Source organism: Punica granatum, chromosome 7, assembly GCF_007655135.1.
Source record: "Punica granatum isolate Tunisia-2019 chromosome 7, ASM765513v2, whole genome shotgun sequence".
NCBI classification, from domain to species: Eukaryota; Viridiplantae; Streptophyta; class Magnoliopsida; order Myrtales; family Lythraceae; genus Punica; species Punica granatum.
Window position 1 is genome coordinate 22172669 of NC_045133.1, and position 18515 is coordinate 22191183.

The 18515-nt window shown below is 39.6% G+C and overlaps 2 protein-coding genes across 2 annotated transcripts; one reads left to right on the forward strand and one right to left on the reverse strand.

Annotated features, from left to right (window-relative positions):
- The first annotated feature begins 683 nt into the window (after positions 1 to 683).
- On the forward strand, positions 684 to 3312 carry LOC116214164 (allene oxide synthase 1, chloroplastic). The gene is made up of 2 exons (XM_031549492.1): positions 684 to 2136; positions 2517 to 3312. Exons 1-2 carry the CDS (start codon positions 833 to 835, stop codon positions 2818 to 2820), a joined length of 1608 nt encoding a protein of 535 aa, XP_031405352.1. The 5' UTR covers positions 684 to 832; the 3' UTR covers positions 2821 to 3312.
- Positions 3313 to 13500: 10188 nt separating this feature from the next.
- On the reverse strand, positions 13501 to 17629 carry LOC116214807 (wall-associated receptor kinase-like 14). The gene is made up of 3 exons (XM_031550284.1): positions 16569 to 17629; positions 15086 to 15163; positions 13501 to 14981 (listed from the first exon to the last, which is right to left on the reverse strand). Exons 1-3 carry the CDS (start codon positions 17320 to 17322, stop codon positions 13696 to 13698), a joined length of 2118 nt encoding a protein of 705 aa, XP_031406144.1. The 5' UTR covers positions 17323 to 17629; the 3' UTR covers positions 13501 to 13695.
- Between the last annotated feature and the right edge of the window lie 886 nt (positions 17630 to 18515).

Here is an 18515-nt window from a genome sequence, read left to right on the forward strand (position 1 = left end):
AGTGATAATGAAAGGAAACTGCCGAAGAAGGAGGGAGGGGCTGGGGGTGTCGATGGGTGTCCTTAGCCCTTGAATCGAGCATGATTTCAAAGTCGAGATTATGATTGATTTGAGGGTTTGGAGCATCGTACAGTGGCCCTAAACCCACCTTCGCGGCGTGCTGGGGGTCGTCAGCCAATGCCCCCAGTCCCTCCCCCCACTTTGATTGTTCCCTCCGGCCAAACCCTTCCTACTTTGGTTTTATCAATTTGAAATGTAGTTTTTAATCAAAGGAAATATTAAAATAAAAAATTCAAATCCACGTCAGCGGCCGTTAACTTAAAAAATTATGGTAGGACTAAAATAGTAAAAATGTGAAATATTGAGTATAAGAATGACAAAAATAGAAGGTTTAGGACAAAATGAGAAAAGTAGCAAAAATCAAACATAAAAAAAATGTATTTTTTTCCTTCCTTTTTGGGTAATATCACAAGTGATCTTCACTCTATTAGCAAAAAAAGAAAATAAAAATAAATAAATAAATAAATATATATATATATTTTCATTTGAACGTCCATTTGGTTCCGCCCATGTAATACTTGCAATAAGTTTCCAACTCATAAAATCGAGTTAAAATGCATTAAATGAGAGTTGAATTCGCGGCTGATTAAAGGCCCTCGTGCCGTACCGTCCATTGCTCTGGTGCTCCCCCGCTTATAAATACTTCTGCAGTTCTTCTGCCACCTTCCCACGACACCGCCATTTCTCCTTTTCGTTACATTAAATTAATAATCTCTCTCTCTCTCTCTCTCTCTCTCTCTGCAACAATCAACAGAGGCGACAGTCATAGTCAATGGCGACCTCCTCTTCTTTGACCTTTCCCTCCCTTAACCTCCACCAGTTCCCCTCCACCAGCCGGCGCCACAAGCCTCTCCTCCTCCGCCCCGCCGTCACCGCCTCGGTTTCCGAGAGGCCCTCGATCCCTGCCACCACACCATCGCAGCCCCGCACCGTAGTCTCCTCCCCGCCGCTGCAGCAAGAGCCTGCCGGCCCGAAGCTCCCGCTTCGCAAGATCCCCGGGGACTACGGCCTCCCCTTGATCGGCCCGATCAAGGATCGCCAGGACTACTTCTACAACCAGGGCCGGGACGAGTACTTCAAGTCCCGGGCCTTCAAGCACCGGTCCACAGTCTTCCGCGCCAACCTCCCGCCCGGCCCGACCATCGCCCGCGACCCCCGGGTCATCGTCCTCCTTGACGGCAAGAGTTTCCCGGTCCTCTTCGATGTGTCCAAGGTGGAGAAGAAGGACCTCTTCACCGGCACGTTCATGCCGTCGACCGAACTCACCGGCGGGTATCGGATCCTCTCCTACCTCGACCCATCGGAGCCTAACCACGCCAAGCTCAAGCAGCTCATGTTCTTCCTCCTCAAGTCCAGCCGCGACCGCGTCATGCCCGAGTTCCACTCTAGCTACTCCGAGCTCTTCGACTCCCTCGAGGCCGAACTCGCCGCCAAAGGGAAGGCCGCTTTCGGGGAGGCCAACGACAGGGCGGCCTTCAACTTCCTGGCCCGGTCCTTGTACGGTGTTGACCCGGCCAAAACGAAGCTTGGGTCCGACGGGCCGAAGCTGGTTGGGAAGTGGGTTGTGATCCAGATCAGCCCGCTCCTCGTCCTTGGCCTGCCGCGGCACCTGGAGGACCTCCTCATCCACACCTTCCGCCTCCCGCCCTTCCTCGTCAAGAAGGACTACCAGCGCCTCTACGACTTCTTCTACACCTCGGCCGTCCCCATCCTCGACGAGGCCGAGCGGCTCGGGATCTCGAGGGAGGAGGCCTGCCACAACCTCATCTTCGCCACATGCTTCAACTCCTTCGGCGGGATGAAGATCTTGTTCCCCAACGCGGTCAAGTGGATTGGGCGGGCCGGGGTCGGGCTCCACACCGAGCTCGCCAGGGAGATCAGGTCCGCCGTCAGATCCAACGGCGGGAAGATAACGATGGCCGCGATGGAGCAGATGCCCCTCATGAAGTCCGTCGTGTACGAGTGTCTCCGGATCGAGCCCCCGGTGGCCCTCCAATACGGCAAGGCGAAGCACGACTTCGTGATCGAGTCCCACGACTCCGCATTCGAGGTCAAGGAAGGGGAGATGCTATTCGGGTAAGGCGTGGCTATCGATTATTCACCCATGATTTTGATGTTATACGATGTTCTTGTTGTCTATTTGTTAACACAATTATGCGTTCATCAGTCACGATCAATGCTCCCGACACCACCATCATATATATTGTGGTTTGCATTATTGTCTTGTTGACAGAAATGATGAAACGAAACAAACCTATCTGATCTTCGATAATCAATTTTGCTTGTATATATATGACGTTGGGGATTGGTCATCTCACATTTAAAAAAAGAAAAGAATTTGGAGTGGACATGACATAAATTTAACCATTTGTAAGTATAGTGAAAAATTAGCTAGTGACTATTCTTTCTGAAGATTATGCGCACTGACGTGTTCCATTTCCTTCCATCGACGCCAGGTACCAACCTTTTGCTACCAAGGACCCCAGGATATTCGAGAGGGCGGAGGAGTTCGTGCCCGACCGCTTCTTGGGAGAGGAGGGGGAGAAGATGCTGAGGCACGTGCTGTGGTCAAACGGGCCCGAGTCCGAGAACCCGACCCTTTCCAACAAGCAGTGCGCCGGGAAGGACTTTGTGGTGCTGGTGGCTCGGTTGCTCGTGGTGGAGCTCTTCCTCCGTTACGATGCATTTGAGATCGAGGTCGGGAAGTCGCCGTTAGGCGCCTCCGTTACCGTAACGTCCCTAAGGAAGGCCACCTTCTGATGATGCTAAATGATCCCCCATATATATATATATATATCCCTTTTGCTATACCCTTTTCCCCCAATGGGCAAATTTAGGTCTTGGGTAGTATCATATTTTTGAGGGACAGTGGAGAGTGGGGCGCTGGCTGTGTAGGTTGCCATTTTCTTTTTAATATTTTTTCTTTTAACTTGTGCACTCCCTCAAGGTGTATAAAAATAAATTTTGTAGATTTTCTGTTTCAAGTAGTCAATTTTTAAAAGGCGGTGATTTAGGGCAACTTCTTTTTTCGTTTGGGTGGGAGAATTTTTTTTTTCTTTTTTGCCCTGTCGAAATTTGACAGTCCATTTCCTCTATGATTACGACGGATCACTACTCATACTCATAGGAACACAAACTTGAATGAATGGATGTAGACTTGCTTGTATGCTTCTTTTCCTTCATAAACAAGGCCGTTGGCCAAAAAAATAAGTTCATTAAATCAAATAGATGGAACACAACTTCTTAATTATATTTTGGTCGCTTCGTTGTATTCCTTATTGTTTGTATGTCAATCTTTCTGCACTTAATTAATCTCCAAAAAAGAGGGAATCACTTCTTTAGCTTCATTTAATCAGAGCACATGGAGACCTGTGGAGGGTCATCCAAATAACTTTTTTTTTTTAACTTTCTTTTCATAATTAAAAGATAAATTTAAGACATATCCTTTGACATGTGATTGAACCTTGTGGTATAATCATCAATATTTATTTTGAAAGAGGATCGCTATATCCTTCTAATAATTAACCTAAAACTAATCTCAATTTGAAAATTCATTTGCAATGACATGATTTGTAATTTACTCAATATTCAATGATTATTCATTAAATGTGAGTGGGATTTTGAATTTGAATTATTCAAACCTATTAAATCTCCTAAGTGATGTGCTTAAAATTCCTCATAATTCAAAATCTCACCCATATCTATTCAAATCGAATAAATTACAAGTTATGCCATTGTGAGTGAAATTTCAAAATAAAAGAATTTTTAGATTGATTATTAAGATATAGTGGCACTATAGTTTGTTTAACAATTTCCCTTATACTCTCTCATAATAGACCCCCACCAGTTGATGAAATTATAGCACACGCCATTGTAAGTGGTTTGAATTGGGAGTAATGTAAGAATGGTTCGGAGCCTATAAAACAATACTGCTTTTATTAATGTCTTCTTTATGTTTGGCCAAAAAAGAAATGTCTTATTCACCGAAAAAAAAGAAAAGAAAAAAGAGAAGTCTTCTTTATGTTGAATGTGACGGAAAATATTTAACTATTAGAAGTAGGAGCAAAGTTAAAAATCACTAACTCCTTTACAAAAAAATAAAATAAAAGTGATTAATTAAATAGGATGTAACATAATAACGTACATTATCGCTCAGTTCTAGGTTTGATACTTGTAGTTGGACTATTCGTCCTCTTTTATTAACTTTTTAAAATTTTTAATTTATTATATTAGATTCATAATTTTTTTTTATAAAAAAATAAAAAGTTACTGTTTTAGACACATACAACTGTCCAAAATTATTAAGCATCTTTCGATTCCTTCGGCAATGCCTTTTATATTATATATATATATATATATATTCTTTTTTTTAAATTGGGCCGCCAGTGGCTCATGGTTGGACTTTATATATATATACATAATATTAGTAATAATCCAGTTGGTCAAGAAAATGAAATGCGACGATCGCGTCCAATCTAGGTACGCTTGCGTAGCGAAGACATTAATTTAAGAACCAAATTAGGCTTATATATCTTAATCTGAAAATCAAGCAAAAAAAGATTCACCCAATTCTTTGAGAATCATGATGACATACACGATGCGAAGAATTCGTCAATTCAACTTCATGGATTTGGCCCTTTAAGGGATATACTTATCTAGACTTGGATACGCAACACATAGGGGTCGACATCTAGCTAAGAGGTAAAAAAAGACTATCACAAAGTTCATGAGCCTAACAACTACAAGCACTCAAAAATTTTCCAATTGAAAAATGGTGGGATCAAGGCCGCGAGGAATCTAGAATTTCGAGTAAGAACATACGAGATTTTTTTTTGGTCATAAAGGAGGTTTATAGTCTAGTACAAGAATCTATTTATTGTATATATTTAATTTTGCCTCCTTATTATTGTGCAATGGTAGGCCTCGATTTCGTGTGATAATATTATGCTATATTAGTAGTTTCACAAGTTAAGGAGCCTCTCAATGATGGTCTCTTCATATTCATGCATTTAGTTCCCCAAACGATATTAGAAAAATTGAAGAGAGTGAGACTTGAGCATAAGTTTATTGGTACTTTAGTAGTAAAGACATGGCTAATTATGTCCATTATCCTGTGTTCAAAATTCACTATTATAGTTTTTCTCATTCTTTTCCTTTTTTATTTTTTATTTTTTGGATGTTTTCATATTTTTCATTTATTTGTTACATGTTAGACTTATTTTTTCTTCCCTTCTTTTACTTTTCGTTATCACTACCTTCTTTCTTTATTTTGTTTTTTATTTTATGCCCTTATTACGAAAAAAAATACCAAATCGGTAAATTATCATTAGATAATTTATTAAAACTTAGACAACTTTCGTACTAGGAATATATAAAGTTGTTTAAAAGTAAGTAAATGTCTATTCTCTCATTAAATTCAACATATTTTATATTATTTTTCTTTTCAGAATAGTTTTTAAAGTATTAATATCACTTTTTTCTATATAAGAAGTACTTGAATTTTATATAACTATAAATCAAAAAATGACTCTATATACAATTTTCTTCATTTTATGACAAAACCACATGATACTATCACGACTTTTTTTCCCTTTTTTTCTTTTCAAAATTGTATAAATGTTGACATGGCGCATTTTCATCAAATGGATGCCTTACATTACACAATATCAGGCCCTTCATTCAATTAACGAGAGCCTTCCACATATGATTTTCGGGCATTTTTCATTTACTGACTCTTCTAATCTCTGTTATTTAGTATAGGTAAATTTTCACAGTTGATAATTAGTTTTGCATTTTTCTTTCTAAATCCAATAAAAAATAATTATAAAATGGTAAATCGCCCATAACCAATTCATAGTTCATGTTTTGTATGATCTGAACAAGCTTTAATAAGTCTTTAAAGATATTCTTATCGGAATTGTATTTTAACGAATTGTTAAAAATTCGAGATAAAAAATAACTATAAAAGTAAATTTATGTCATTTTTAGTTCATGATCACATAGAAAGTAAATCATCTATAACCAATTCTTAGTTCATGTTTTGTATGATCAAAACATACTTTTATAAGTCTGTAAAGATATTCTTATTAGAATTATGTTTTTTAGCGGATTGTTAAAAATATCTATGTAAAAATAGTTATAAAAGCAAATTTTTGTTGTGTTTAGTTCGTGATCACATAAATGGTATCGCCCATAACCAATTCTTAGTTCATGTTTTTGTATTATTTGAACATTCTTTAATAAGTTTGGAAAGCTATTCTTATTTGAATTATGTTTTAGCAAATTGTTCAAAATTTGAACAACCATTAGTGATAACAATTTAATTTTACTAACAACAGCATAAGTCCATACCATCAATAATTCTTCTGAGTGCAAAAACCTTATAAAGATATATATGCGTACGACAAATTTAGAGTTGTCCACATAAAATTGATGTATAGAGAAGCCCTACTCGTCCCTACTCACAAAGTTGATGTATATTGTCGACACATTTGCATTGTTTCGGACGTCACAACTTGAATATATGGAGAACGAATGTATTGGTTCACTATCTATTTATCTGGGTAAGAGTGCAATATCATAGGATCGGCATATTCTTCTCGTGTGCCTACACAAATAGAATGGGCGACGATCTTTTAGGTTTGTGCTCTCTTTAGTGTCATAGCTTTCATGCTTTTCTGGACCCGCAAGCAAGCACTGACGATGGCAATATGAAGTTTATCATGGTCGCCAGGACGCCATTGCGGAGAGTAAGAAAGCGACATATGGGAGAGACTATATATGGATAAGACAATATACGTGGTGGTTTGTAGGTCGAACTCACAGGAGCAAATTGTATTGATTGTTTTGAACAACTCAAAAAATTACAATGACTACCGTAGCTATGGATTTGATTTGGTAGAGAGAAAAAAAAAATTAAAATATAGAAATCCCAAAATATGCTTAATAGAATATAAACTATAAAATCTTTTGAACTCTATCGGGTATTTACTTCTTTATAATAAAATACACTCACCTTTATTGACTTTTTGCTAAATGACACTCAACCTCATTCTTGATATAAAATGATACTCCATCCCATTAACCATGTTGACTTAATAAGAAAAATCTCTTCGAATCCCCAACTTTTAATTCCTTTTCAATTTTATCGCTAATATTACACAGTTTGTCCCGCGTGCTCTCGCTGGTAAATATTTTGAGAGACCTATTAATGTGCAATATTTTTAAGAATAAAATAATTTTCGAAAATTTTAAAAAAAATAGACCAATACATCGACAACAATTGAGGCTTTCTACAATTTGGAGAGTTGATGATGGTCATTGACGAGACCTCACTCCTCAAGATCAATATCCCAAACTATAATATTTGACATCTTGATCTCAATAGATGGCGCTTACCACCATTCAATAATTTTTGTAAATAAAAAATTTTCAAAATAAAATTAAAGAATAAGTCAATAACGATGAAAAACATGTCCAAAGTAGATGACTAGTAAATTTTCTAAAGCCTTCAGTGATTTAGGATAGACTGTGTCTGCCTTTCGCCCTAAACCCTTGACACTCGTACCCCTTATTGAGCATTGCCAACTAGTGGTCTCTGCAATATTGCTAAGAAGGTGACCGTAAAGTTCCTGTTTCTACTATTTATTGTTGTTCTTTTTTTTAATTTATTAATTTTAGATATTATTTTTTATTCATAATGCTTGCTGAAATACTTATATAAGAAGAAACTTGCGGTTTCGCATGTGGGTGACCATTCTAGCGGCTAAGAAACTCATATTACAAAATAAAAAAGAAAGACTCTCGCTACTTTTGAGGAAAATTTTCTATCAAGTTTTCCGTTGAAAATTTCCAATGGATTTCCTTAAAATTTCTATCAAAAACTTAAAAATAAAAGTTAATTTTCAAGGAAATTCCCTTATAAATTAATAAAAATAAAAATATTATTCGAGAAAATTTCCTCAAAAAATTAAATAAATGTATTAATAATTTTTCAATGGAAATTTATTCTGAGAAAATTTACACGTCAATAATTTTGGTGGAATCAAATAGCAAGACTAAGGTAGACCAACCATGACATCTTGAGGACAATATTAAGCATACAAATAAATCATGATGAAATTGATAAAGCAATTAAAAATTGAGGACCAAAAAAATTATTTTTCTATTAGGTCAACTTGGTCAATATGGTGGAGTGTCGATTTTTATATTAAGCATGGGGTAGAGTGCAATTTTATTCTTAAGAATGGGGTGGAGTGTCATTCAATAATACTTCAAGAGAGATGAGTGTAATTTACTCTAATAAAATGAATCTCTAACACTCCCTTCAAGATGAGCACGTAAATTGTACATCCCAATCTTTATAGCGTGATTTTGATCTAAATAGCGACTTCACAATATCCTATCTCTCGATGTTTTATAAAGCCACCAGATCGAGTGGCCGCACATCCATTTTATATCCTATTGAGGAAGTGATAAGAAGTCACTTTATACCCCTGAAAGCGGCACGAAGCCATTTTATATCCCGCTGAGAAAACAGAGTGTGATTAGGGGTGTGCATGGGTACAGGGTAGAACCGGAACCGATTGGACCCTACCCTAACGGGTAGGTTCTGGGTAATTCTAATTAGAAACATGGTAGGATCTGGGTAGAAAAATTGAGAATCGGTGATTTCCGGCTCCGGTTCCGGTTCCTACTTACAGGATACCCAGAACCGGAACCAGAACCGAGATCCGGAACCGGATGATATTATTAAAAAAAAGAAAGTATAAAGCCCAGGCTGGCTGTGTCTCAGTGCCTGAGTTAAGCTTCTAAATCGAAATCCCTAATTTCTCTCCGTCTCCGACTCTCCAAGGCTGCCCATTGCCCAATCTCTCCGTCTCCGACTCTCCTTCAAGTTCTTCTCCAAATCCCTAGCAGTCGGCAGTCGCTTTTTCTAGCCATCCCCTAGTAGACTGGTACGAATCCCTCCCGTTCACAGCTCCACCCCTTCTCACGCTCGCCAAGCCCCTCTCCCATTCTCGCCCCTTCTCCCTCATCAAAGTCCTCGCCCCACTCACAGTCGTCCCGGCAGCTGCCTACACCCCTTATCCCGTCTCCACTCCAGCAACCCATCTGAAGCTCTTCAGCTCCTTCGTCGCCAGATGCATCTCTTCGTCGTCCGTGAACTCGGCCCACACCCTCGAGTGGAATGAGCCCGTCTCCTGCTCTGAGTTTGGAGCACTGTTAAATTAATGATGATGGTGAGATCTAGCTTCGTGGAAGAAGCCATAAAAGCATTATATGCTGTTTCAGCTTTGATTCGGAACAATTTCCCTGGTCAGCAGATGTTTTATGCTGAAGCAGGAGATCTGATGATTCAGGTAAAGTTGTTCGTATTGTGGAAATGTTTTGCTGTAAACAATGTTGTGGTGGCTTTCTGACTGATAGCTTATGGATTTTCAGGATATTCTGACCAACTCAAGCATTGACATAAGGCTTTGGAGGAAAGCCGTATTTCTTGTCGGGGACCTAGCAGAGTAGATGCTGGCGGATTCGATGTTGAGGTGGATGCAAAGTCCTCAATCCCTGTCCGGGCTTATTTCTTTTCCACAAGGCCTGTTCTTGATTCCCTTTCCCATTTCTCGTCCATCTTTTCTTCATTATTTTAATCTTTTCAAGTATCATTTAGAAATGGAGCTGCATGAAGGATTCGATGTGTTGTTCTGAATTCAAAATTTCTACTAATATCGAGCTTAGCTTAGTGAAGGTATCACAAGAATTGGGAAATTTTCTGGTGCATAGGCAAGAGAAAAATGGTAACATGAAGAAAGATTGTAGAAAGACATGCTTCAGGGTTGTTTCCTGAGATGAGGAAGGATGGTAAGACCTCATTTACAGATTACTTGATGAAATTAGTTTCTTTCTTCAAAGAGGTATCAGCATTGTTGGTTCTTCCTGCCTTAGATTTAGGGAGCTTGCTTGTTCAACACGTCTGATTAATTTCTTGAGAACTTTTTAGATTTCCAAACTTGATTTCTTGCTGTGGGAATATAGAATATGAGGTGAGAGAGAAGCCGGCACTAAGCACATGGACGGGATGGGATATTTTGTTTGTGGATGGATGGGATATTTTCGGTTTAATTTAGCAAGATGAAAAAATTTACAGATTCCAATAGGGTACACGAAACCTGTGGTATAATACAGGTTCTGGGTAGGGTCCGGGTCCAGAATTCAACAGGGTAGGGTCCGGTTCCAAAATCTTGGAATCGGTCCCTTACAGGGTAGGGTCTGGGTATCGTGAAAAAAACAGGATACCCGGAATCGATCACCCCTAAGTGTGATTATATCCAATTGAAATTGCGGATTTTTCATAGCTTTAAGAAGGTGGTCCCTTGGATTGAAAGGGCTTTAATACCATGTCAAACGAGATCATGGCATAAAAGATAAAAGAGATATATGAGAGAATTATACTGAAGATAATCTACATGGTGCCTCGTAAGTCCAACTCATGGGAGTAAAAGGTAAGTCTCTCTGTATTGAACCACTCAAGAAATTACAAATTTTGATTTAGCTATTTATATGCTATGTAAAATTTTCTTTGAGCTTATAAGTTATTAGATTTATTTTCAATACAAAAATTTGAGCTAATAGATGGTAAAACTCAATCTCTTATAAACTTGTGGTTTATTTCATAATTTTTCTGTGTGAGATAATTATCCTCTACACTTGCTCTCACGTGACAACGTTTGATTTTGACACGAAGAAATTGGCATAGCTCATAGATGTTAGTGCACAGACTTTTGGCTTTCATTGTTTCTTTAAGTGGGCTTGCTTTCTGTGCTTAAATTTAACTGACTACGAGTTACACAATCGAGGACTTATCTAACACGTGAGAAGTATTTTTGACTGCTTCAAAATTGAAATTGGCGAGGTGTGAGCCTACAGAGGACTGTGGATGCGTAATAATATCATGTGAAATTTTCATTCATTGGACTTATAAGTGACTGGTCTATCTCCAATCCAAAAACTCAACTTAATAGATTGTGAAAATGTTACGTTTGATAATGGAGTAGAGTTTAATTTCACGGGATGAATACAAAAGTAGTTGAAAAAACTTATTATTAAAATTGAAGAAGAAAATAAAAAAGTAATGATTGTGTTATTAAATTGAAGAAAATGTATTGAATAGTTGGAGAATTCAGTATTAAAAAATTATTTATAATAATGATTAAGAAAAAGTATGTGAGAGAATTTATTATTAAATAAAAAATAAAAAATAAATAAGTAATGATTGTGTTGTTAAATTTTTAGAAAAAAATTAAATTAAGTTAACTTAAGTTATATTAAGTTAAATTTAATTCCATTTTCAAACGGAGCCTGATCAATGTCTTATAAATTTGTGTTTTACTATTTATTTTTTTAATCTGAGCTTCTTACTCTTAAAAACTTAGTAGGGAGATAATATCAGGAAATATAAAATCTAAAAAAATAAGCTTAACAATATTATTTAAATGTAGAATAAATTAAAATATCTAAATTTTATTTAAGAATTTTTACCTCAAATGGTCAATGGTTTACCCGTTTTGTCAAATTTATCATATGCTTTTTTTTGTCAGATATATCCCATGATTTACTTTTTGTATCAAATCTATCTTGACGTTATCTTTTCCGTCGACATCTAACGGTCGTGCTGACGTGACGCCCACATGGCAAGTGTGGCTCACTATCGCTTCACGTGCCACGTCAGCACTGCGGTTATATGTCGACGGAAAAGATAACGTCGGGATAGATTTGATCAAAAAGTAAACCACGAGATATATCTGATAAAAAAATATATGATAAATTTGACAAAACGAATAAATTATAAGTCATTTATGATATAAATCCTTTTAATTTATGATATTTTCTGTTTATTATAATATAATATAATATTTCCAACAGGTCCAATCAATATGTCTCCCTAGTCCCCAGAAATATCCACATCATACTTTAGGATCGCGGGATATTTATCAAGATAATCGGTATTAATATATCATATCGCTACCATTGTTTATTCTAAAATATTACAGATGAGGGTAAATCATACAAAGTAGTAATATTATGTAAAATTTAGATAGGAGCAGTTATACAGCAAAACCTTTCTGATGGATACCATGACTCAATCTTGCATCGGAAGGGAATGAGAGTCTCAGTAGGATCTCTCTCATTCAAGAGGCGCCTATTTCCAAAGGACAAATCCATGCTCTTTAGGTCCAAAAATGGACAATACTTCTTGGACGGGGATCATTTTGTGTCGAGCGCCTTGGATTCACGGCGAGCTGACCATGTCACTAACTTGGATCACTCCTTAATAAACTCGGTTCCTCGAGCCGACCACCGTCCATCTACTATTATTTAACATGAACAGCAGATGATCAAAATCCTCAAGTTAGAGCTCTCTGTGCCAAAAGCCAACGATTTGGGGCAGTCTCCGACAGGCAAATCCATAGTTCATGCAAGATAAATCCAGCAGTCGATGTCCGTATATAGCCGAGTTTGAGGACGTCATGATGGGTGTGGAATTATTGGACATTCCGATCTTCATGAAAAACGTGCTAGATATAGCTATAAAGTGCAGCAAAAGCGAAGAGCCATGATTTAGAGTTGAAAACAACTAAGGAAATGGAGGGAGATGATGACATGCTCTGCTCGGTCAATTTTGCGAAGAGCACTTCTCTTCGTGGTTAGTGGCTGACCTTGTGTTGTCATAATGTCCTTTGATATCACATCTTATATGGTGCGATTTGCTCCTAAGTCCTCACTCAGATCGATCCATCGATTCACAGTACAGTCCATAATGTGGAAGCATTTCTATATAATAATAGTATCGTACTTGCAACTCATGTCGTATCGGTTCTGCTCCTTGAGTGACAGATTCTTGTTAATCCAGTAGGTACAATGACAGCAGTTGCTCAGTACACGTTAAGATTCTTCTCATAGGTTTGTGAAACACAGCGTACGTTGCCTCCTGACATGGCGAGGGGGCACCTTACAAAGGTCAGCTGGCGGTTTAGCGATCCCAAACAGAATTATCGGGGACATGAATAGCATGAATTTTGCTGACGCTGAACCTACGATAAATTTTCCCAAGTAGACGGGGATGTCGACACTTGAATGGAAGTCGAACCCGTGAATTGTGAGGGGGGCCTGTAGAATTCTACCCGTTGAGTATGAACCATTGCCACTTTTCTTCCCGCACTCTTCGTTGTGTTTTCCTTTTGGCAATTTCAATGACAGGGGCCTGTTTCTAACCAAACACGCAAGGAATATGACGAGCTTCAAAGAAGAGCTTCGCATCAGTTGAATCGTTCCAATTCTGCATGGCTGGATAGGAGCTTTTGTGTCCAATTTAGGTTGTGTTGGTCATATTATTGAATTATTGGATACCTAGGATTAGCTGTGCTCGTGATTTTCGATCTCTAGCCATTGAAATACTCGCATTTTACCCATAGGAATATGTACATCAGTAAAAGTTGTCGAGTTTCTCTAATTGCTTCGCCGACAGAAGAAACTTGTGAGCAATTCCACATGACCTGATCAACTAAGGAGAAGCAAAATTGAATTTTGTAAACTCGGGATATCAACAAGAATGTTCTTACAGAATTTTCCTATTCATTATTGTATCACGCTGTTCAGCAAACTGTTTGATGAAGGAGAGCTCTCTTCACTTAACCACGAGTCATGAACAGAATCAGGTGAATTTTCCGTCACTGCTATGCTCTCCACCGAGTTTATACTGCCGACTCTAGTCTTTGGCGTGGCCTTATCATTACTCTGTTGTTCAGTGCTGTTCATGGTTCCGCTTAGCGGTTTTCTGCTCGTGCTAGATGAGCAGGAAGAAGATACCTCGGACGATGTCCTGCAATTGTTGACTGCTTCTGAAGGTGACCATCTACTAAGCCTGATCTGATCCAATTCTGCTGCGACTTCCACCATCAAGGGCCTCATGTCCTGCTGGAATGCGAGGCACCGGAATGCCAGCTCTGCAACTTTACGGATTGATGAGAGCGTCCAAGCATCTTTGTTAGGCTCCAGCAAGGGGTCGATGATCTCATCCATGAGCCCCCGGGCAATCCGGTCGATAGCCAGGGCAGCAAGATTAACCTCATCCTGATGCCTTGTGAAGTCTATTACTTTCAGTGATGTTATGATCTCAACAAGGACCACCCCGAAACTGTAGACGTCGCTCTTGTCTGACAAATGGAAGTTCTGGTGGTACTGGGGGTCAAGGTAGCCCGGAGTGCCCTGAGGGGCGGTAGAGATGTGGGAGTTCTCGGGCATCCCAAGCCTGGAGAGGCCGAAATCGGCCACCTTGGACTTGAAATCATAGTCCAGGAGGATGTTGCTCGACTTGATGTCCCGATGGTAGATTGGCGGCTCCGCTGAATGGAGGTGAGCTATGGCCTGCGCAGTTTCCATCGCGATCTTTAAGCGAGCAGGCCAGGGAAGCCCGTCCCCTCGCTCCCTTTGCAAATGCTCACGCAATGTTCCATTGGGCATGAACTCGTACATGAGGATCTGCTCCCCTTGCTCGATGGAGCAGCCTAAGAGGCGTACTAGGTGCGGATGGCTCACAGATGACAGGAGCCTGATCTCGTTCATGACCTGTTCGATGCTGTCCATGTCACGATGCCTGATTCTCTTGATTGCGACCCACTCCTCGCCGTGCAGTTTCCCAGCATATACCGTCCCGTACGCGCCATTACCCAGCCTATGCTTCTCGGAGAAGTGATTGGTGGCCCTCTCTATCTCTTTGTATGGATAGATGGGAATAGTACATCCTCCCGTCACTTCTGTCAGACGTCGCTTCGTGCTATACAGAGATCTCATTCGGCGACGGCGTCGGAGGACGCAACAAATGAGTCCGAGGCTGATCATGATGAAAGCTCCAACTACTAATCCTAATAATATATGACGATAAGAGAATGAAGATTAAGCAGAACAATTGCTTAGACCATATTAAAGCATCATGTGTTTATGTTTGTGGTTTTGTCTTGGAATGTACCTCCAATTAGGACGATTACTCTGGTAGTTCCTCCACATTGGCCAGACAGATACTTTGCGGGGTTGCATGCTGAAGATTCTGTTCTTCCCAAATATGTAGCAAGAAACCCAAAGTTCATTAGTTATGACAGATTAATTTCCCCCAAGAACTGCAAACTAGTGAGATTTCGATAACTCATAAGAAGCAATGGGTCGAATTGTATGTGCCAGTCACTAATGAATAAGCTCATGGGACTAGGGACGAATGAAATCCACAAAGCGGAACATGTTAACGTGTAATCGATAAGGGGATTCTGGATGCAACTTAAATTGATTTTTACCAAGACTAGTAACAAGACAAGGTCAGATAATAAGCTAATGAGAATCATACTGGAAAAGGCAAAAGAAACTGGCGCCTGATTCTCGGGCCAGGCTCGAGAAGTTCGGCCCCAACTATGGCCCGACTTTTGCCAGCCTTGATCGGGTTAATATGCGGTAAAAGAAACTCTGGATGACATACTGAGCCCATGTTCGAAAGTCCCATAGTTTATAACTATGTCTTTTTCAGAGAGGCTACGAAATATTCTCATACGTTCATATATGAATCCATTCTCGAAAAATGTCACCTCACTATGAATTAGAACATTATGATGTGCCCTTTAATTTGGTAAACAAGCATTACAACGTTACTTTCTTTAGTGGCATAATTAAAGCATTTCCTAGCAAGTTTACTTGTTTTGACTTGACGGTCCATAATTGATGGATGATGAATGAGCAAACATCAACTTCATATTCATCATTGTCAAAGTCTCCCCCCACCCACCCACCCACCGTGGGGTCACGGGAACTACTTTTGCACGCAACATCATGATAAGTGGCATCCTCGTCATCTAACCAAGCATCCTAAGCTTACATTATTGCCTCCATGCCCCATCTAATCCATGTCTCTATAAATATACTTCGACCATTATCATACCCGCTTTTCGACCCTTATTATGCCACACCGACTGATGAGTTCTTTTAAATTGAGTTCTTATAAGAGACTACTTTTAATCGACAAGCTCTTCTAATTTTTGAAGAGACCATAGGTATTCTCAACTAATTAACTAATATATACTAGTTCTACCTGGATATCGACTTAACTCTAATCACGAGATACTTTCAGTGATAAGTTATCATATTAATTTATTTTTCGGGTTACACAGTATGACCAAGGCGTAGTACAATAAATAAAAATTTTAAATAACTAATAAAAGGACACGAGTAGTCCCACTAGGTTCAAACCTTCGACATCTAAGTCGTGTTACGCTATATCCTCTTTTAATTATCATATTGAATTTTTAATATTATTGAGAAGATAAAACTAAGTCAATATATTTCTTTTTTCTACTCTAAATAAGGTGACTATTTTGAAAATTAAATTGAAATATTTTGAGTTTGGTATTAACGGGAAAGAAATTAAAGGCTATCATTAATGAAGAAATTTATTATAAGCTCCAACTTGCCTTTGTGACAGCCTATTCCGTCCGCGAAACCGTCGCCGACGTACCCATCCCTGCATCGGCACCGGAAACCCCTCCTCTTATCCGGGGCCGATATGTTTCTACAGGCGGCCTTCTTATCGCACTTGCAGTCCCCGTCGAGCCACCAGCCGAGCTGGATCATCTGAACGTCTAATGACATCGAGTCGTTACTGATCGACTCTGCCAAGATTCCTGATAGAAGGTACTGGCACTTCAGGCCCCTCAGCCCCTTCAGGTCGATGAACTCCGCTGTGCTGTTGCGGCCCTGCTCCGAGTAGCAACTCATCGAGCTATTGGTCCCACCAGCGCAGATGGATTCAAAGTGGGTCCTCGCCATGGCCGACGGGAGTGGGCAGGCCACGGAGGATCGGGAAGAGCAGTTGTTGAGGAGGATGGCATTCTTGGAGGTCGGGGCGAAATGGGGCCCGTACAGCCGCTGGACTATGCTGATTGGGCGATCGCACTGGGCTACAATCGTGACAGTTATGGTGTCGCTGGTGATCGCCAGGACAGGGAACCCGCCGATGGAGGCGTTGCCATCCGGGGTGCAGTTTAGCTGGATCGGGCAGCCCGGGGAGAACCCGAAAGGGTATTGGATGCTCGGGGAAGGCCTGCCGTCGTGCCCGCTACACGTCCGGCTGCAATTGGCTGGAATTGCGTGGGCTATGGCAATAACCACTTGAAGGGTCACAAGAACTGCTACGAAGATGGGCACTGGAGGACTCGAGATGATCATGTTTAATTATATAACTAGATCACGAATCATGTTTGTATCAACCCTCCTTAATTCCCGATTATCAAAGGGTTCGAAGTCGAACCCACTGAGATGATTTTCAGTTTTCGGGAGATCAAGGCCGCTAGGCAGGGGGACATATTAGAGGGAAGGAATCAAGGATAAGAAAGCCCTGAGAGTGTAGGTTCCACTGTGCTTTTCTTCAGAGGGAGTAAGTTTGATTTTGATGGAAATTTGGACTTAACAAATTGGGAATATTTATGCATGACGGGACTTGGAATCTATTGCGTACATATACGGACAGAACAACTTCTCTTCTTCCCTAATATTCAATTCTTCTGTCCACACTCGGATGAAAACAAAATGGACAACATGCCCTCCATTTGAAACCAATTAGAAACAATGAAATAGGATTTACGTACCTTTTATTTTCTATTTTCTTATTTCTTTTATTAGGTCCATAAATCTCTTTTACGATGGGAAAAGAAAATCTGGTAAAACTCTATCCATTTGCTTGTTACAATTAGTGAAGCAATCAATCTCTCTCAATATTTTTTTTTTGCTGAATAATCTCTCTCAATATGGAACGATAGTAAAAGGGACTTTAACTACCCACGCTGGCTATCTAAAAGTGGGATTGATCCCAACACGTGATTCCGGTTCATATGATATATATGCCCCGATACCTGAAATTAAATTTATTCCGAGTATCCCGATATCCATATACATCCATAAAGAAGATGGTATATGCACTTGCGATGACGCCGGTATACTGTAATCCGATGAATTGATGAGGTCAGGAGAGTACGTACAAGCGAAGGACGTTCGGGTCAAAATATTGAATCTTAATTATTTCATTATCAACCATTATAAAAGGACGCTAGAGTTTTATCAAAGTGACCAATCAAAATAAATAAATAAAAGGGTTTTATCGAAGTGGGTAGAGAAGTGGGGTCACTGTTCTTGAAAATCCACTCACCCCGTGACTATGTTTTTGTAATTCGCTATTTTATAATTGAGTAGGAAAAATATGCAAGATTACAATTAAAATATGGTAAGACATCATTAACGTTGAACGAGCTTGTTGACCTTTCATGGCACACTCAATTATTTCATCAATACCGTTGAATTCCTTGCTAGACATTGCTCTTTTGATTTCATCTTCATGGCATCTCAACAAACCCACATTTTTCTTT